The sequence below is a fragment of the Tachyglossus aculeatus genome, chromosome 2 (genome assembly GCF_015852505.1).
Source record: "Tachyglossus aculeatus isolate mTacAcu1 chromosome 2, mTacAcu1.pri, whole genome shotgun sequence".
Classification (NCBI taxonomy): domain Eukaryota; kingdom Metazoa; phylum Chordata; class Mammalia; order Monotremata; family Tachyglossidae; genus Tachyglossus; species Tachyglossus aculeatus.
The window spans coordinates 9860470-9882689 of record NC_052067.1 but is presented as its reverse complement, the minus strand read 5'-3'; the positions used below and the strand labels follow the sequence as shown (position 1 = coordinate 9882689).

Here is a 22220-nt window from a genome sequence, read left to right as displayed (position 1 = left end):
AAAAAACCCTCCCTCAACCCCACAGCACTTATGTATATATCCATAATTTATATTAATGTCTGTCACCCTGTAAACTGTAAGACAGACTGTAGATCACTGTAGGTAGGGAACATATCTACCAACTATGTTGCATTGTACTCTCCCAAGTGTTTAGTACAGTGCTCTGCATGCAGTAAATGCTCAATAAAGAAAATTGCATACAGAGTACTGCTTGGGAGAGTACAATAAAAGAGAGTTGTTAATAATAATAATAATAATGGTATTTGTTAAGCGCTATGTGCCAGACACTGTACTAAGCGCTGGGGTGGATACCAGCAAATCGGGTTGGACACAGACCCTGTCCCAGGTGGGGATCCCAGTTTCAATCCCCATTTTATAGATGAGGTAACTGAGGCCCCAAGAAGTTTATGATGACGGCGGCATTTTTTATTAGGCGCTTAGTATGTGCAAAGCACTGTTCTAAGCGCTGGGGGGGATACAAGGTGATCAGGTTGTCCCACCCGGGGCTCACAATCTTAATCGCCATTTTACAGATGAGGTAACTGAGGCTCAGAGAAGTTAAGTGACTTGCCCAAGGTCACACAGCAGACATGTAGCGGGGCCGGGATTTGAACCCGTGACCTCTGACTCCAAAGTCCGTGCTCTTTCCAGTGAGCTATGCTGCTTCTCTGTTAAGTTAAAATCAATCAATCATATTTACTGAGCGCTTACTGTGTGCAGAGCACTGTAAAATGACTTGCCCAAGGTCACACAGCAGACAAGTGGCAGATCCAGGATTAGAACCCATGACCTTCTGACTCTCAGGCCCATGCTCTAGCCACTATGCCATGCCGAAGGGTTCCCTCCCCACAAGTAGCTTACAGTCTAGAGGGGGAGAAAGGCATTAAAGCAAATTACGGGCCTGTATATAGGTGCTGAGAGGCTGAGGAGTGGGTGAATATCAAGTGCTTAAATCAATCAATCAATCAATCGTATTTATTGAGTGCTTACTATGTGCAGAGCACTGTACTAAGCGCCTGGGAAGTACAAATTGGCATCACATAGAGACAGTCCCTACCCAACAGTGGGCTCACAGTCTAAAAGGGGGAGACAGAGAATATTTCTATTCTTTAGAGATATTAGCACGAAGGAAGAGTAGGAGAAACAGAGGCTTAGGGAAGGCCTCTTGGATAAGATGTGATTTTAATAAGGTTTAATAAGGTTTTAATAAGGTTTTGAAGGTGGGGAGGGGGATCGTCTAGTGAATGTGAAGGGGAAGAGCATTCCAGATCAGGGGGAGGACATGGGTGAGGGGTCGGCGGTGAAGCACAGACAGTAGACTGGTGTTAGGGAGCGAAGTGTGCGGGCTAGGACCAGAGGGCAAACTGATTGAGGGCTTTAAAGCTGATGGGAAAGGAGTTTCTGCTTGACACAGAGGTGGATGGGCAACCCTGGAGGTTTTTGAGGATTGGGAAGCGGAGAACCAAACGTTTTTAAGAAAAATGATCCAGGCGGCAGAGGGAAGTATGGACTGGAGCGGGGAGAGACAGGAGACCGGAAGGACAGAGAGGAGGCTATGCAGTAGTCCTGGTGGGCTACGATTATTCATTCATTCAATCATGTTTATTGAGCGCTGTGTGCAGAGCACTGTACTACGCGATTGGGAAGTACAAGTTGGCAACATATAGAGACGGTCCCTACCCAACAACGGGCTCACAGTCTAGAAGGGGGAGACAGATAACAAAGCAAAACATGTAGACAGGTGTGTCAAAATCATCAGACCAAATAGAATTAAAGCTACATGCACATTATTAACAAAATAAATAGAATAGTAATAGTAATAGATTAGTCAGATTTTCATTTGTCCCTCTAGGCCAACTTGGTGCTACATTAAAAATGGAAGTGATATAAATTACCACGGCACTAAGAGCAGACCTTATGCAAATACCTAGTCCCATGCAAAATCACAGCACCTGTATATAGGTATATATGTTTGTCCATCCCCCCCATCTTACCTCCTTCCCTTCCCCACGGCACCTGTATATATGTATATATGTTTGTACATATTTATTACTCTATTTATTTATCTATTTATTTTACTTGTACATATCTATTCTATTTATTTTATTTTGTTAGTATGTTTGGTTTTGTTCTCTGTCTCCCCCTTTTAGACTGTGAGCCCGCTGTTGGGTAGGGACTGTCTCTATATGTTGCCAATTTGTACTTCCCAAGCGCTTAGTACAGTGCTCTGCACATAGTAAGCGCTCAATAAATACGATTGATGATGATTGATGATGATCTCCTGTCCATATATTCCTGTTGGGCCAGGAACACGCTGAACACCAGTAGGCTGCCACAGAACATTTGAGAAAAGTGTTCTATGCCTAATATTGTAACTGCCCCACTAAATAACAGGGTTAACTTGCACTTATATCAATGTTTTTTCTATTCACTCTCACTACTTGGACTTTCACATGTGGGTTGGAACATGTTCAGTTCTTGTTTACTGAAGTTCAGAGCCCAGGATGACATGAGAACTACAGATGTAGTTCTCAGGGCTCTGCACACAGTAAGCGCTCAATAAATATGATTGAATGAAGATGTCCTACAATACCAGGAGACTTTTACCTCAAAATTATCCCTACTTCCCTCCCCTAAACTCTACTAACCTCAGAAAGAGAAGGCTGACAGTTTACCATGGTCCCCAATGTCCCAGGTTCCAACGAAAAGAATCAATCGGCATAAGTTACCTAGATCCTCGTTTTCATGCCCTAGGGAAGTAATTCAGAGGCACTCCAGAATCTTAAATTGTGCTTTGCACATAGTAAGCGCTTAACAAATGCCATCATTATTATTAAATTGCCAAACCCACAAAGAACCCATAAAAATCTCCAAATACCCCATACATCCAAGCACTGGCCTAACACAACAAACAGTATATTTAGACACCAGGCCATCAAAATTCATTATTCCCTGACACAAATCTAATGCAAATATCTAATAAAGCACAATTTATTGACTGCAATGGGAAAGTTTACATACAGAAACATCAAATTGCTCTGACATGGATATTTGAATTACCGTTAGTCTTGTTTCCACATGTATTTAACTCCACCCATAGTTTCCTTCCGCATATATCTAAGGACAGATTTTCATTTGTCCCTGTAGGCCAAGGATTTCCTCTGCAGAGAGTCCTTTGAAGTTAGTGAGCATTCAGTGCAAAGAGACGACTCTTTGGCCGCAGAAATAAACACAAATCTGGTTCCAAAAAAATGGCACAAGGCACGCTACGGTGGTAATAGTCTAGGATGGACAGTATACTTAATTTAGAACAGAACTGACGTGACATGATGAAAGCCCATAACACAGTTTCCTTTTTTATCTAATTCTTTAGCATATCTATAAAAGATAAATCCCATTTCTGGTGTAGTTACTTCTGTACCACATCGAAATCTATTTAACAGTTACTTGTTAAACTTATAATGCTAGTATTACAAAGTAAGTGATGGTGGTGAAAAAACTTGGCTATTTTTAATTGGGAACTTCTACTTCTTTAAGAGACTTTGGTGAGCATTAGTAGAGTTTTCATTGTTCAACCATTATCAAAAATGTGAATCTGAGACGACAATCAGCTCAATCAATGGTATTTATTGAGTGATTACTACATGCAGAGCACTGTACTAAGCGCTGGGGGAGGCAAAATGCAACAGAGTTGGTAGACATGATTTCTGCCCACAACAAGCTTACAATCTACAGGGGAGAAAGACATTTAAATAGATTAGGGATAGGGGAAATAGTTAAGTATAAGAATAGTTACATAAACAATGTGAGGTTGGGGTGAGTGGCAAAGTAGAGGAGGCAGACACTGTTTAGAAGATTAGTAAATTATTTAAACAGTGGTTTCTACTATTCTGAAGAGACTTAAAATAATTCACAACCTAGAAGCCTGTGGCCTATTCAACCCAGGATATTTTTGGTTATTTAACTTGTATAACATAAGCTTTTAAGTTTATTTGTTCAGACTCTATCCACAAGCTAGGCCACTTCACACCAAGCCAGGGCCAAGGGTCACAGTCAATTGGCAGGGGTAAAGAGTGAAGCCAGCATCTTGTCACCACTTCCAGCACCTCCTTCGGCTCTAAATGACAGGAAAATAAAAGCTAAACACCCTGCCACAAACGCTGAGCCAAAACAGCCCAGGACCAAAGAGTCAACGTTGTCATACTTCTAAAAAATCAAGTAAAGTTACTGCTCTACCTAATACCTAATAATAATGATAATAATAATAATAATAAGGTACTTATTAAGTGTTATGTGCTAGACACTGCACTAAGCTCACTGGGATTGATTCAAGATAATCAGGTTGGAGACGGTCCTTTCCCACATGGGACTCACAGTCTCCAATCTCCACTTTACAAATGAGCTAAATGAGAATTTAAATGACTTGCCCAAGGTCACACAGCAGACAATCAGGTTGGACACCGTCCTTGTCCCACATGGGAATCACAGTCTCCAATCTCCATTTTACAGATGAGCTAAATGAGAATTGAAATGACTTGCCCAAGGTCACACAGCAGACACGTGGCAAAGCCAGGATTAGAACCCAGGTCCCTCTGATTCCCAGGCCTGTGTTCTATCCCCTAGGGAAGTTGACATGTTCTATGATAGAATATGTGCATCTAAATCACTTTGAGAAAACACAGTCCTCAGTAACATATAGCAAATATCTTATTTTTTATGTATCGAAATATCACAGCTGTATAAGAGAGAAAGTCTGATCAGGAAAATCTACAGAGGCAGTAAGTAGTGCTGCACTTATTTTTACATTTATAATATATTTGTAATATATTGTGATCTCATACAGTAAATATTTATTTATGCTATTTATTAAGGGTTTTCCTGTGCTAAGTACTGGGGTAGACACAAAATCAGATTGGCCAGCTTCTGTCACACAGGGGACTCACAATCTAAAGTGAAGGGAAAACAAGTATCTCATCCCCATTGTGATGATGGGGAAACTAGTCTCCAACACGTAGCAACAAAAATTCCCATTTCTTTTCCTGACAGATCTCTTCTCATTTTTTCTTCCTCTCATTCTCTGCCCCTTGCAAGTGTCACCAGGTTTTCAGACAGCAAACAGAATGAGAAAACTGAGCCAAATGAAAGGTTGTTACAACACAACATCATTTGGGAGAGTTGCTGAGAAGCTCGCAATGTACATACTGGACTCCGCTAAAAAGTGATATGAGCAGGAGATTGGGTGAGAGGAAGTTTAGGAATGTGCTTTTTCTGGGCAATTGTGTGCCTGTCAAAGGGATGGAAAGAGGTGGAGTGACAGAGGCATATCGCAGAGCAGTGAGTGGTCATCATCATCATCATCATCATCATCATAATAATAATAACAATGATCAATCAATCAATAGTATTTATTGAGCACTTACTGTGTGCAGAGCACTGTACTAAGCGCTTGGGAAGTACAAGTTGGCAACATATAGAGACAGTCCCTACCCAACAGTGGGCTCACATTTGTTAAGCATCTATTACATGCCAGGCACTGTACTAGATACAAGATAATCCGGTCCCCCCTGGGGCTCACAGTCGAAAAAGAAAGGAGAGGAGGTACTGAATCCCCATTCTGCAGACAAAGGAATTTTGCAGATGAAGGCCTAGAGAAGTCAAATGATTTGTCCAAGGTCACCCTGAGGACAAGTGGTGGAGCTGGGATTAGAACCCAGGTTCTCCTTCCACTAGGCCACGTGGGTACTCAAAGTCACATTTGGTCTGGGTGCTCCTTAACTGGAGACCGGGGATGAGGCAGAGGTGGGTTCAAAGCAGAAGCAGCGTGGCTAAGTGGAAAGAGCACAGGCTTTGGAGTCAGAGGTCATGGGTTCAAATCCCGGCTCTGCCAATTGTCAGCTGTGTGACTTTGGGCAAGTCACTTACCTTCTCTGTGCCTCAGTTACCTCATCTGTAAAATGAGGATTAAGATTGTGAGCCCCCCCCATGGGACAACCTGATCACCTTGTAACCTCCCCTGCACTTAGAACAGTGCTTTGCACATAGTAAGTGCTTAATAAATGCCATCATTATTATTCTAAGGTGGGAATAAGGACAAAACTCTATTTTTACAATGGAATAAGACTTCAAGTCTCTAATGGCACCCTTAGTGACAAAAGTATTACAAGTCACAGTCCTGTAAAATGAGGATTTAGACTGTGAGCCCACTGTTGGGTAGGGACTGTCTCTATATGTTGCCAACTTGTACTTCCCAAGCGCTTAGTACAGTGCTCTGCACACAGTAAGTGCTCAATAAATATGACTGATTGTTGATTGGAAATCCATAATCTGGTCTGACCCACCCTGCTTCCAAATCAGGAGGTTGAATTTCAGTCTGGACCTGAAATGAGACCAGGTTCAAGTTGATGTGGTTATTATGGACCTCACCCCCTCTCCGGAGTTCCCTTCCACTGAACAAGGTAAATGAGCAGGTGCTACATAAGGTGGAGAAGCAGTGTGGTGAAGTGGATAGAGCATGGGCCTGGGAATCAGAAGGTCATGGGTTCTAATCCTGGGCTCTGCCACATGTCTGCTTTGTGACCTTGTAGAAGCCACTCCTCTTCTCTGTGTCTCAGTTACCTCATCTGTAAAATGTGGATTGAGACTGTGAGCATGCAGGACAAGGACTGAGTCCAACCTGATTTATTCATTCACTCAATCGTAATTATTGAGCACTTACTGTGTGCAGAGCACTGTACTAAGCACTTGGGAAGTACAAGTCGGCAACATACAGAGACGGTCCCTACCCAACAACGGGCTCACAGTCTAGAAGAGGGAGACAGACAACAAAACAAAACATGGAGACAGATGTCAAAATCGTCAGAATAAACAGAATTATAGCTGATTTACTTGTATTCACCCCAGTGCTTGGTACAGATGCTTAACAAATACCATAATTATTACCACCACTGTTACACTTGAACTATCAGAGGCCTCAGCTTCTACTAACCTTTTCCTGTATAAAAAAATGAAGCCTACATCCACTTCATCTTTGACCCAGAGATTCTACTTTCATATAAGTGAAGTGGAGATGATGTTCCAGAATCTTTTAGGCCAAAATATACCAGCATGGCAGAATGGATAGAGCACAGCTCTAACCCCAGCTCTGCCACTTGTCAGCTGTGTCTCCTTGGGCAAGTGGCTTTACTTCTCTGGGCCTCAATTACCTCATCTGTAAAATTCATTCAATCGCATTTATTGAGCGCTTACTGTGTGCAGAGCACTGTACTAAGTGCTTGGGAAGTACAAGTTGGCAACATATAGAGACGGTCCCTACCCAACAACGGGCTCACAGTCTAGAAGGGGGAGACAGACAACAAAATAAAACATGTAGACAGGTGTCAATACCATCAGAATAAATACAATTATAGCTACATATACATCTTTAAGACTGTGAGCCTTTTAGACTGTGAGCCCACTGTTGGGTAGGGACCGTCTCTATATGTTGCCAATTTGTACTTCCCAAGCGCTTAGTACAGTGCTCTGCACATAGTAAGCGCTCAATAAATACAATTGATTGATTGATCATTAATAAAATAAATAGAATAGTAAATATGTACAAGAAAATAAATAGAGTAATAAATCTGTACAAACATATACAGGTGCTGTGGGGAAGGGAAGGAGGTGGTGGGGGGATGGGGAGGAGGAGAGGAAAAAGGGGGCTCAGTCTGGGAAGGTCTCTTGGAGGAGGTGAGCTCTCAGCAGGGCTTTGAAGGGAGGAAGAGAGCTAGCTTGGTGGGAGGGCATTCCAGGCCAGGGGGAGGACGTGGGCCGGGGGTCGACGGTGGGACAGGCGAGAACGAGGTACAGTGAGGAGGATAGCGGCAGAGGAGCGGAGGGTGCGGGCTGGGCTGGAGAAGGAGAGAAGGAAGGTGAGGTAGGAGGGGGCGAGGTGATGGACAGCCTTGAAGCCGAGAGTGAAGAGTTTTTGCTTGATGCGTAGGTTGACAGGCGGCCACTGGAGATTTGTGAGGAGAGAGTAACATGCTCAGAGTGTTTCTGCACAAGGATGATCCGGGCAGCAGCGTGAAGTATAGACTGAAGTGGGAAGTAAAATGGGATTGAGACTGTGAGTCCAACATGGGACAGGGACTTTGTCCAACCCGATTTGCTTGTTTCCACCCCAGCGCTTAGTACAGTGCCTGACACACATTAAGTGCTTAACAAATAGCATGATTATTTTATTTTGAAAATGGACAACTGGCATCACTAGAGACACATTAAAGTGCACATTGTCTTCTGTATTGACTGGAGGAAGATGCACAGGAAAAATACCTTTGATTAGGAGAATGGGGGTGGTGGTTACTGTCCAAGTGGTGGTGGGGAAAAATAAACACTAGCAACACTGTCTACACTGACCAGAGGAGAGTACAGGCAAGAGCTTTTGTTATACGGCAGACGTGGAACCTAAATAGATGAGAGATAAACAACTGAAATGGAGGAGACGACTACGGCAAGGCATGGTTCTTTACTTAATATCAAGAAGAAAAACTCAGAATATTTGTTCCATTAGCTCAAGCACTGGATCTCTCTATAGGCATCCCAAAACACTTACATTCCAGTACAGAAGCCATTTATCTCAAAACCCCACCCTTCGCCGAATGGATTTCTGGTATATAACACAGAAAAATCGCTGCTTGGGCTGAAGTAAAGAGAAGAATACCCCCGGACCGAGCTAAGATAGATCCATTTACTGCATTAGTTCTCCAACTTTATCAAAACCCTTTGTGAACCTCTGTGCCTACTCTCCATGGCAAGCCTCCATCACTGGACTACAAGCTCACTACAGTCTCGATGGAGAGCTCGTTGTGGGCAGGGAATGTGTCTGTTCATTGTTATACTGCACTCTCCCAAGGCTTAGTACAGTCCTTTGTACATAGTAAGCGCTCAATAAATACAATTGAATGAATGAATACAATAATCCCAAGTAGCTCAGGAAAAACACGGGCAGGGGAAAGAGCCAGAAAAGGGAAAGAAGTCTGTGGACTATCCGGGAGTTGCTTTCCTAATTCATTCATCATCATCATAATAACGGTATTTGTTAAGTGTTTAACTACGTGCCAGGCACTGTACTAAGCGCTGGGGTGGATGCAGTCTGAATCCCCATTTTACATATTTATTACAGATTATATTTAGTGCTTACTGTGTGCAATGCACTGTACTAAGTGCTTGATAGAGTACAATACAACAATGAACAGACACATTCACATTCCCTCTTCACAACCAGCTTACAGACTAGAGGCAGGGAGACAGACATTAATACAAGTGACAGATGTGTACATAAGTGTTGTGGAGCTGGGAGGAGGGATGAACAATGGCAGAAAGTCAGGGTGATGCAGAAGGGAGTGGGAGAAGAGGAAAAGAGGGCTTAGTCAGGGAAGGCCTCTTGGAGGAGATGTGCCTTCCATAAGGATTTGAAGGGGTGGGAGAGGAATTGTCAGATTTGAGGAGGGAGGAAGTTCCAGAGGCAGGATGTGGGAAAGGGGTCGGCGGCGAGATCAAGCCAGTGAGAAGATTAGCTAAGTGCTTAGTACAGTGCTCTGCACACAGTAGGCGCTCAATAAATACGTTTGAATGAATTACTACTAGAGAAGCAAAGTGTGCAGGTTGGGATGTAGTGGGAGAATAGGGAAGTGAGATAGGAAGCGGCAAGGTAATTGAACGCTGTTGATTCCGGAACAAATAAAGAAAAATTGGCCTGTCTGTTTTTTAGTGTTGCAAATTTCTAAGGTAATTTGAGGAACAAAATGTGATCAAGGCAATTCCATCAGGTACTTCTTATAGCAACCATAATGTCATTCTCATCTTTGGAAAGCAAATGCTCTATGCAAGCTTTGTAATTCAGATTAAATTACATCATGTCTTTTATCTCTTTCTTTCACCCCATTCAACTGTAATTGCCAGGACCCCTAATTTTCTAGCCAGTGTGAATTTTATACATTTAGCCTATTGCTACTAATTTGGGGTGTGCTGAATGTTTGAGATGGTCGATATACCAGATGTATGAGACCTCCAAATTACAAAGACAATGTGTGAAAAGTAAGCTTTCTTAAATCCTTTCCTTAACCCCAATCGTACTTAGCAAGCACTTACTGTGTGTAGGGCACTGTACTATGCACTTGGGAGAGTACAACACAACAACACACTTCCATATCAAACAAAAACTCCTCACCACTGATTCTAAAGCACTTAATCTCCTTGCCCCTCCAACATCACCTTGCTATTCTCCTACTACAACCCACCCTACACATTTCGTTTTAAGTGCTAACCTTCTCCCTGTACCTCAATCTCGTCTATCTCACCGCAGACCCCTCACCCACATCCTACCTCTGGCCTGGAATACCCTCCCTCTTCATATCAGACAGATAATTGCTCTCCCCCACTTCAAAGCCTTATTCAAGGCCCATCTCCTCTATGAAGCCCTCCCTGACTAAACCTTCCTCTCCTCTTCTCCCATTTCCTTCTCCCATTTCTTCTCCCATTTCTAGACTGTGAGCTTACTGTTGTTTAGGGACTGTCTCTATATGTTGCCAACTTGTACTTCCCAAGCGCTTAGTACAGTGCTCTGCACACAGTAAGCGCTCAATACGATTGATCGACTGATTTCCTTCTGCGCCGCTCTTACTTGCTCCTTCATTCATCCTCCCTCCCAACCCCACAGATCATATGTATATATCCGTAATTTATTTATTGATTGATATTAATGTCTGTCTCCCCCTCTAGAGTGTGAGCTCGTTTTGGGCAGGGAATGTGTCTGTTACACTGTACTCTCCCACGCGCTTAGTACAATGCTTGGCACCTAGTAAGCGCTCAATACAACTGAATGGATGAACGAACAACACAGCAGACACATTCCCTACCCACAACAAGCTTACAGTCCAGACAGGGAGATAGAGATTGATATAAGTAAATGAATTACACATACAATTACAGATTTGCACCATTTGCAACCATTATTCATTCATTCAATCGTATTTATTGTGCGCTTACTGTGTGCAGAGCACTGTACTAAGTGCCTGGTAAGTACAAGTTGGCAACATATAGAGACGGTCCCTACCAACAGTGGGCTCACAGTCTAGAAGGGAGAGACAGAGAACAAAACATATTAACAAAATACAATAAATAGAATAAATATGTAAAAATACAATAAATAGAGTAATAATAATTATTATTCTATTCACAGGGCGACACAGAAAGAGTGGCAAAACAGAAAATGAAGGCTTAGTCAGGGAAGGCCTCTTAGAGGAGATGCCCTTCAGTAAGTCTTTGAAGGTGGGGAAAGTAATTATCTGTCAGATACATAAAGGGAGACAGGTAATATGCTATTTCACTCTTGCAGCCTGTAAGGTTTTTCATGATCCTTGCCACTAAACTGTAGACTTCATGAGGACAGGAATCATTTTCTAACTCAAGTGCTCTGCACAACAGTCGGTTTTCAGTAAATACAACTGTTTGATATATATACATTTTGAATAATAACAACAATGATAACAATAATGATAATAATAATGGTATTTATTAAGTGTTTACTACGTGCCAGGCACTTTACTAAGTGTGGGATAGATACAAGATGGTCAGGTCAGACACACGCAGGGCCCACAGTCTTCATCCCCATTTTACGGCTGAGGTAACTGAGGCACAGAGAAGTTAAAGTGACTTGACCAACTTCACACAGCAAAGAAATGGTGGAGCTGGGATTAGAACCCAGATTTTCTGACTCTCAAGCCCGTGCTCTTTCCACTCAGTCACGCTGCTTCTCTAATTAGAGCCCTAAAATTACTACCCAAGAAATGCTCAATCTGTTTTAATCCATTTAATCCTCATATGTCTTCTAGTACAAAGGGTCAACACTAACATTCAAAATACCATCAGCATTTTCATGGCAGGCTTCGTAAATAATTGCCAAAAAATGTCAATATTAGCATAACATGGATCTGCCCCAATGTGTTTATGTTGCAAAAAAGCAACTCAGCTAATTGAAAATATTCAAAAATTTTAAAAACATTGCACTTATTTCCAACCAAGAAATATAATTTATCAGATGTAATGTTAAATGGATTTCCTCTACTGCCCTTGAAGGGAAGAACTTCACTTTCGCCAAAGTAGATGCCAACGCCACAGGCAAGAGAGTTTTTTTTTTTCTACAAAGCTCTACAAGTCTGCACATGTACCAAAAAAGGATAGATGATCAAGTGAAACAGTTGGCTTTAATTTCATTAGAGTTGGAGATTTGTTTACATAAAGAAAAAAAAAAGAGCTAGAGATAGTAGTATAAATGGCTGGAATTGTAAACACAGCCCAACCAGTCAAGGATGTTTTATTTCCTTATCGGTCTCCAGATAATGATCAAAACAGGAAAGCTATGACCTATTTTGAAATCAACAAGAAAGTTTAAGAGGGGGGAAAAGTAAAGAAGAAAAATGTAAAGACAGCATATTCTGTTTATTAGTAGTTTTAACTATGTTTACAAACTTGGCATTCATTTGGACTACATCTTTCTAATGTATAATTTACTGACATATTCACTAAACAATCATTTTTAAACTGAAAAGAAAAACACTAGTGTCCTAATAAATAAATGGATCCTTCTTTAAAGGGTTTGAAAGTTCAGCTCTATTAAATTGTTGGCAGCCAATAACCCACTATGTTCTAGTTTTTCAGACTTAACTCCCCAAATCCTATGTACCTCAATTTTTCCCAGCCAAAATCTGGGAAAAATCCAACCCAAAAGCTGCCCACATGATGCCTTTTTGTAACTAGTAATGAATTCAGCCTATTAGTAATGGGGTTATCAGATTTAACACTTTCCTTAAAAAGCTGAATCACGCTTCTTTAATCTTCCATAACCCTTATAATGACCTGATTTTTGTAAGTGACTGGCAACTCATGACTTATTTAGATTTTTGTATAGGGGTTGTAATGGATCAAGTTGGCCTTGTGCGCATATGATGTCTGCAACAATGTTTTCTGTTTTAGGTTGTGAACTAGAAAAAAAGTATCATGTTTATTTGAATTCTTTAGTAAAATGTCAAATAGTATACATGGGTCCTATTTGACAAAGACGGTGAGACGACAAACTCTTCTATAAAATCAAGCAGGACAATAACTTAAGTGAATTAAACTGTTATTTGCATGATATTATTAAATAATATGTTACAAAATAAATGGGAAACATAGACAATTCAATCATATTTATTGAGTACTTACTCTGTGCAGAGAACTGTACTAAGCACTTGGAAAAGTACAATACACTACTAAAGAGACAATCCCTGCCCACAACGGGCTCACAGTTTCCAATCCATATACATAATAGTCCCCCATTCATTCTAAAAATGTATCTTGAAGAATTAATACTGTTTTAACTAATTCCAAGACAGTACAGAGATCCAGAGGCATGTATAAGATGTGGACAATACTAAACACAATAGCTTTCCTCTCAAAATCCTGGTGGTTGGACTACTTTTGGATAAAGATCGAGAAGGGAAAAGTGTTCAATTGTGTATGTAAAATGTAGACTCAATCAGTGGTACTGAAAGAGTGATTACTGTGTGCAGAGCACTGTGCTAAGCAGTTGGGAAGACCACAAGAGAAATGGTGGACATGATCCCTGTCCCAAAAGAAGTTACAGTCTAGAAGGGAAGACAGACATTAAGATAAATCACAGATATGGGGGAACGGCAGAGTGTAAGGATACGTGCAAAATGGCTCTGAAGTTAGGCGTGTAGTTCGGATAATAAAAGTACTACAATACAATATTCATTCATTCATTCAATCGTATTTATTGAGCGCTTACTGTGTGCAGAGTACTGTACTAAGCGCTTGAGAAGTACAAGTTGGCAACATATAGAGATGGTTCCTACCCAACAAGGGGCTCACAGTCTAGAAGATAAAGATAATCAGGTTGTCCCATATGGGGCACACATTCTAAATCCCCATTTTACATATGAAATGTAAAATCTCCCCCTTTTAGACTGTGAGCCCACTGTTGGGTAGGGACTGTCTCTATATGTTGCCAATTTGTACTTCCCAAGCGCTTAGTACAGTGCTCTGCACATAGTAAGCGCTCAATAAATACGATTGATGATGATGATGATGAAGTAACTGAGGCCCAGAAAAGTTAAGTGACTTGCCCAAAGTCACAGTACATCTCCTCCAAGAGGCCTTCTCCGACTAAGCCCTCATTTCCCCTACTTCCTCTCCCTTCTGCATCATCCTGGAACTTGGATTTCTTATATTTAGTCACCCCCTCCTCAGCTCCACAGCACTTAGGTTCATACCCCTAATTTGTTTTAATGTCTATCTCCCCTTCTAAACTGTAATTGGGTCTGGAACATGCCTACCAACTCTGCTGCATCATACTCTCCCAAGCACTTAGTATAGTGCTGTGCACACAGTAAGAGTTCAATAAAAACAAACAATTACAATGGAAAACAAACTCTATCAGTGACCATCTTTTATTCCTTCTACCTCCCTTTACAGTGTATCTCAGGGCACTGTATCCAACCTGATTATCTTGTATCCAATCCAGCGCGCTTAGCAAAGTGCCTGGCACATAGTAAGTGCTTAATACCATTGGAAAAAAAAAGATAAGAAAGGAGAGGAAGAGCTGATTGGGGGCTTTACAGCAGAATTAAATGTATTTAAAATTGGAAGAATTCTTTTGGGCTGATTTAACCATAGGTTTTAAGCGTAGACGCCACAGATCCCCTGCTCACAAATGCACCTCTCCACAACCTATTTCGTCCCAGTTCTCTCCCTGCCTCCTGGAAGGTCGGGCGAGGATTTCATCTGTCATGAAGGCAGGGATGTGTGGGCCCACCCTAGGGAAGCCAGAAAAAAGCAAACTGGGGTACAGGATGGAATCTACTCAACTCATCTGCCTGGAGTCGAGGGACAGGACACCACAGCACCGCCTCCTCAAAAAGCTACAAAACTGACAAGTAGCTAATAGTCTTTTCCTATTCCTGAAAAGCTATCTACCGTTTAGAAGCCAGCATGTACAGAGACAGTCCACTAGATTGTTCATTTTACTACTCGGATAACAAGAACAAATGGCCCCGATTGAGAAAATACACATCGGTCAGCATGCAGTGATCGAGTAGACAGAAAAATAGGCTCTGGATTTTTTTAAACAACCCTCATAAAGCTGTCCAGGGGTGGACATTATCCAACGTCCCTTGGATTAAATGGTGTTCAATCACTTGCTACAGTAGAACAGTTCTTTAAAATTCCGACTCCAAAAATTGTCTGGCATTTGAACCCAGGACTTCTAACGTGAACTAGAATCGTATTCTTAGGGAGGTACATTCTCATTTGAATGTGGCCTTGCAACTAATCTCTAAAGTTTCAGCTCAAAAGGGAAACTACTCTAAGTATCATTAAATGAAAAATAGATCCAGGACCCTCATACAGTGGTCTAGTTTGCTTTTTACACGTTCCAAATTGGAGGAAGACCAGCTGGAACTAATTAGGGAAGATGGATTAGTCATTTTTAAATTCTTGGATATGGTGTGAGTTGCTGACAAAACACACTATGCGATTTGAAGCCTTAATATATCGGAAGATATAGTTTCAATTTATTACAGTATTTTAGCAAAAGGTCAGTCACTCTAAATCAAGTTTCTGATAAATCAGGGTTTTGAGTTTTTTTTCCCCCCATATTGCACTAGCTGGTCTGTAATACTGCTCTCTTTGCTTTTTTACTTGTGAAGGCAAGTAGGACCGATTGTGGAACAGAAGCTAAAAGATTGCTTCCCCTCCACAGCTCCCCCCGACAAAATAGTCAAAAGAAAAAAAAGTTCAGTCACAGTGGATGACTGGTATTCACCCCATCCTTCAGCCCCACAGCACTTACGTGTATATTATAAATTATTCATAATCTCCATCTAGACTGCAAGCTCACTGTAGGCAGCAAATGTGCCTACCAACTCTGTTGAATTGTACTCTCTCAATCACTTAGTACAGTGTTGCGCACACAGTGAGCACTCAATAAATATTATTGATTTATTGAATAGAATGAATCAATGAATCAATCAATCGTATTTATTGAATGCTTACTGTGTGCAGAGCACTGTACTAAGCACTTGGGAAGTACAAGTTGGCAACATATAGAGATGGTCCCTACCCAACAGTGGGCTCACAGTCTAGAAGGGGGAGACAAAGAACAAAACCAAACATATTAACAAAATAAATAGAATAGATATGTACAAGTAAAATAAAGAAATAGAGTAATAAATATGTACAAACATATATACAGGTATATACATGTATACAGGTGAAGTATCCCAACAGCATAAAGCTGTTCTACAAAATGCTTAGAGCATTTCTTTAACCCTATAATTGATGCCGTGCCACAGGCAAATAGCAGAAGAAAACAAGTGAAGAGAATTATTCATGAAGAATGGTAGCACTGTCTAGTTATGTTGTATTTCACGCTAGACTGTAAGCTCCTTGTGGGCAAGGAATGTGTCTACCAATTCTGTTGCACTGAACTCTCCCAAGACCTGAGTTGCAATATTCTGCACATAATAAGCACTCCAAAGATACCACTGATAAATTAATGCGGGATCCTAAAAATGAATGCAAAGATGTACCTCCAGAGCATAGGCTGCTTAAGATATGTTAAAAAAAAATTTATCTTGACAAACCATGCATTTGTTTTTTTTCTAGATATGGAATTAAATTACATGAACATCAATGGTTACAAAAGATAGGGTATCTAGATATATAGTGTTCTCAGCCAGTTTTCTTACACCTGGAACGTCAACTCTTTCCAAAATGCTCACGTTCCAAAATTAAATGTTAAAACAATCACATTACTTGTCTTATATAAATGGGTGAAGTACTAAAATGCTCTCAAAAAAGGAATACAACTTTTGGACAATATACTGGATATGCTGGATGAAACACTACAAATTGCATTCTGAGATGACAACACTTAAATTTGGTGTTCATCCTGGGTAATTTAAAATTCTTGAAGTTGTAGCTAATGTTACTATTTTCAAGACAAAACAATGGTCTTTTCATGTGCATCGTGTGCCCGGGACTAGATTAGCCTTTTCAGTCACAATATGCATTCATGGGGGACTGTCAGTACGACTGGAGTCTCCTTAGAATGCAAAAGGAAACTGTTAATGCCCTCCACTGAAGTTAAATCAAACCATTAAGCTTTTCTTCTTAGACACATTATAACATTAATGTTTCTTATTCATTCAATCCATTCAACCGTACTTATTGAGCATTTGCTGTGTGCAGAGCACTGTACTAAGCGCTTTGGAAAGTACTATAAAACGATAAACAGACATTTCCCTGCCCACAATGAGCTTGCAAACTAGAGGAGCTCTTTAAGTTCAAGCCTCCCAACCGCTGCTCTGCACACCGTAAACACTCAATGAGTACCCGTGAGTGAGCTACAGATTTCAATTGCTTTTGACTTATTTTGGAGGAGTCTAAAGCCTGAACTATGTATTAACGTCTTCATAATGGCATAATACAGTCCATCAGTACACCCTTTCAAAGCAACAACAGTCCCGGCAGTTCAGGATGCAGAAGTCTAGGACAAGGAATAGACCCTTTTCCATAATTAATTTATAACCAAGTTCTTTTTAAGAACTACAGCAGTCCAGTTTTCAGGATAACAGCAGCTTCACTAGGCCCGCTGAGTTTGGATTATTTAAACTTGGAATAAATGGATGTATTTTCTTTGAAAAATATCTATTGTTACAGCAAAACCATTGGTTTCCTTTAAAACTAGATCATATGATTACACGTTTATATTTTTCTTTCCGCAGGAATTCACACACCCCCTGTTTGCATCCTGTTATTCTCTTAGAATTTCCCTTCCCTTCAGTGCACTGTTTTCCTAGTAGGAGGATAGTAGTTCAATCTGTTCGTACTAATTGGAGCCAGGGTGAGAAAGCTCCACAACTCTGTGCCTGCATTTAGCAGGTTTTCAGGTCATGAAGGCCATGTTAGCGCCTTAAAAGGCATTTGGAGAAACTAGGGCAAATAATTTATTTTAAAGGGACTCAAAAATGGGACACCGTAGTGCATAGGCCAAGAGCGAAATAGAAAAGCTTCTTGGGGTGGGGTGGGGGGTCCCGACTTCCCATTCCCACTCGCTTTTCCCTAGGCCTCCTATGTTCTTCCCCCAATAATCTGACTGGGTCGACTCTTTGCCGGCAACTGTTAGGTTATACAAATAATACACCAATCCCAGGAAAATACCAAAGCAGTAGTAGTATTTATCAAACCCTCTCTAATAATATTCATAATAATAATGAATAATTATGGTACTTGTTAAGCGTTTACTTTGTGCCAAGCACTGTTCTAAGCGTTGCAATGTGCTGAACTAGGTTGTTCGAAAGTACACGACAAAGAAGTAACGCACTTTCAATCTAAAGGAGAAAAGAGACAGGAAAAAAAATTTACAGTACACGTGGCTGATACAACGTGGCCCTTACATTTCTTAAACTAACATGTGGGCTTCAAAAAAATTTATATAAAAAACCTCTGTTCTCGGCTTTATGATCTAAAACAAACCCAAGAACCATGAAGAAAGACTGAAATTAACTTTGAGTGTGGAGTGATTATTACAGTCTTATGAGTGTTCTAGACCGTGAGCCCACTGTTGGGTAGGGACCGTCTCTATATGTTGCCAACTTGTACTTCCCAAGCGCTTAGTACAGTGCTCTGCACACAGTAAGCGCTCAATAAATACGATTGAATGAATGAATGAGTGATGAATACTCCTAAACAGATTAAAATTATCATTGAAAAACTGTATTCCTTGATTATACTCGAAAGCATCAGTACGACTGCTTTCTTTCATCAGATTAGATGATCGTTATCCTTGAATGAATAGAAAAATTGAAAATAGTAACATTAGCTACAACTTCAAGAATTTTAAATTACCCAGGATGAACACCAAATTTAATTTTAGGTTTCTTCATTAGGCACATTCCTGGAACTGAAACAAAGTTAATGCTAGAGGATTCCAGGGATATATTATTTAAGAAAAAGCACATGGGAGAAAATAAATTAATGGAAAATCTGTAAGAAAACTCTGTGGCATAGCCAGTAATAATTTTATCAAGGCAGTCTCGGGGGGAAAGAACAAATCTTCACAAAGCCTTTAAAAATTTGATGGGAATGATGATGACAAGAATCTGGAATACTCATTAAGAAAAGCACAACTTCCAAATACGTAATTTTCAAAAGCTCATGGCATTTCACTAAGTGGCTACATCTGGCTTGATGCATTACACTGGAAAATTGATTTCGAAAGCCAATATATGTTTGGCTGTGCTACTAAAGTTTTCCTGAACATCGATAACTTAAAACTTTATTCACATGTGGCTAGATTCCTTGATTTTAATAATCCAAACAGCTTGAAAGGAACAAAACATGTCTAAAATGAGCTCCTCATCTTTCTCTAAAACCACACCTCCCCGTAACTTTTCCATCTTAGTCAGCAATAGCACTCTCCTCCTGCATTGCCAAAGCCCACAACCCCGGTGTCATCCCTAATTCTCTGCTATCGGTCAACTCTCACATTCAGTCTACCGCCCAATCCTACTGAATTTTCCTGTATTTCCGCCCAACTCAAACTACCATCACCCTGGTTCAAGCTCTGGTCTTGTCCAGGCTAGACTACTGCACTAGCTTCTTTTTTATTTCTATTTATTTTTAATAGTATTTTTAGGCACTTTACCATGTGCTGGGAACTGTTCAAAGAAATAATATTTGTTAAGCACGTACTATATTCCAGGCGCTGTTCTAAGTGCTGCGGCAGATACAAGCTCATCAGGTTGGGCACAGTCCCTGTCCCGCATCTTAATCCCCATTTTATGGAAGAGGTAATTGAGGCCCGGAGAAGTGAAATCTCTTGCTCAAGGTCACATGGCTGATAAACTGCAGAGCCAGGACTAGAAATCAGGTCCTTCTGACTCTCAGACCGATGATCTATCCACTAGACCACGCTGCTTCTTCCTCAATGGCCTCCTAATCTCTCCCCACTCCCCAACATTTCTGCTGCATGGATCATCTTTCTGAAGCATCACTGGGCCCACACCACTCCTCAAAACCTTCCACTGGCTCCTACAGTTTCTTTGCCTAGAACAAATACTCCTCGCGATCGGCTTCCAGGCTCTCTACCATCCGGCCCCACCAATTCTCTTCACCCGCTCTTTTTCTAACTCACCATCTTCGCTCCCTCCCAAGCCAACCTTTTAGCTATTCCTCACTCTCAATCCACCCGCCGCCTCCCCACCTCACGCGCATGTTCCCTGAGGTAGGAATGCATTCCCTCCCCCCGTCAAACACCCTTCAATCAGATCCCCCTTAAAATCCCACCTCCTGATAAACTATTCCCCAAATAAATGCCCAGCACGCCGAGCCAACTCATGACCTCGGCCAACTCCAGATTTTAAATCTTATTTACACCCTTTGTAGTGCTTCGGCCCAATCCCTTTATTTTGACGGCTTTGTAAATACATTTATGTTAGTCTCCCCCATCAGTGTGGGCAGCGAGCATGTCACTTGATGATAGAAAAGTTATGTGGCCTAATGGAAAGAGAACAGACCTGGGAAACCAAGGAGCTGGGTTCTACTCCCAGCTCTGTCTCTTTTCCGTAGGTGTGAACATGGCCAAATCACTTAACTTCTCCGTGCCTCAGATTCCTCTTCAGTAAAACGGTGGACAGGGACTGTGTCCAACCTGGTTATCCTGTTCCTACCCCAGCATTTACAACAGGGCTTGGCACATATTCGGCACTTAAAAATACCATTATTGCTATTATATTGAAGTACTGAACTTTCCAAGAACCTCATACTAGGCACCACATCAAGCAGGTGCTTAAGAAATGCTACCACTACTGGTGATTTTCATTAACAATAGGATATTTTTTTTATATAAGTGATAAGAAATGATAAATCCTCATCTTACCATCAAAGAAGCTCTTTGCTCGCAGGTAACTGACGCTGAGCCTAAGCACTGAAAGTTTGTCCAATTTGGAGATAACATCTTGTGGAAAGGGTAACAGGCTAGCCAAGCGGTCCAACTCAGTATTAAGGCGGTCTCTATGTCGCTTGGATGGATTGGATTTGGCTCCCTCAGATGGGGTTGGCTTCACCCTAGGTGGCGGGGGGACAGAAAAGAAAAAAAAAAACTCCCATTAATGATTTTCATTAAAATGAACAAGCATTTTAACAGCAGTACTATACGAATGCCTCAATCAGGCCTCTTTTTAATTATAATTTAAGGCTTCAGAAGTGATACATAAATTAGTGAAAGTGATGTTTCCTTCAACCCCCTCCATAAATGTAAACACCCCCCTCCCATATACGACGCTTGGGTAAGAGCTTTGACTCCAGCCTGCTTTAATGTAATGGATTCATTCACATTATTGAAAAAAAGCAGCAAGGAAGTGAGATGAAATAAGGTCTAGTGGTTAGAATCATGGACCGAAGTTAAAAGTCCCCGTCTGTACCACAGACTTGTTTTGTGACTTGGATAAATTACTTAACTTCCACGTGTATCAGGTTCTCCATCTGTAAAATTGGGCTGCTTGCCACAAACCTCACTGATTTATCTCTGCAAATTTCGGATCTCTACCCAGATAGCAATTTGAGATGTCAGTGGAAAAAAGTGCTCTCAAAGCACAAAGCTTTACCACCCTCATAGAACACCAGATTTAAAATTTGAGCCTGGCTAATTTTTCTTTCAAATTCAATTAGATATGTAGGTTAAAATCAACTAATCAAGCTAATCAATCCATCAACGATACTGAGCTAACTATGCACAGCACTGTTTTGAGCACTTGAGTTCAGAAAACCTTTTAGACTAGTGCTGGCACATAAAAATAACAATAATTTTGGTATTTGTTAAGGGCTTACTATGTGCCAATCAATCAATCATATTTATTGAGTGCTTACTGTGTGCAGAGCACTGTACTAAGTGCTTGGGAAGTACAAGTTGGCCAAGCACTGTTCTATGCGCAGGGGAAGATACAAGGTAATCAGGTTGTCCCACATGGGGCTCACAGTCTTAATCCCCATTTTCCAGATGAGGTAACTGAGGCACAGACAAGTTAAGTGACTTGTCCCAAAGTCACACAGCTGATGTGGCGGAGCCAGGATTAGAACCCATGACCTCTTCCACTGAGCCACGCTGCTTCTCTCACATC

At 41.1% G+C, this 22220-nt stretch overlaps 1 protein-coding gene across 1 annotated transcript in view; it reads right to left on the bottom strand.

Moving 5' to 3' along the window:
* Positions 1 to 22220, bottom strand: part of AHR (aryl hydrocarbon receptor) — an 82679-nt gene that overhangs the window by 39881 nt on the left and 20578 nt on the right. The window contains exon 2 of the mRNA XM_038767699.1: positions 20981 to 21168. Coding sequence (XP_038623627.1) covers positions 20981 to 21168 — 188 coding nt within the window. The remainder of the gene's footprint in view (positions 1 to 20980; positions 21169 to 22220) is intronic.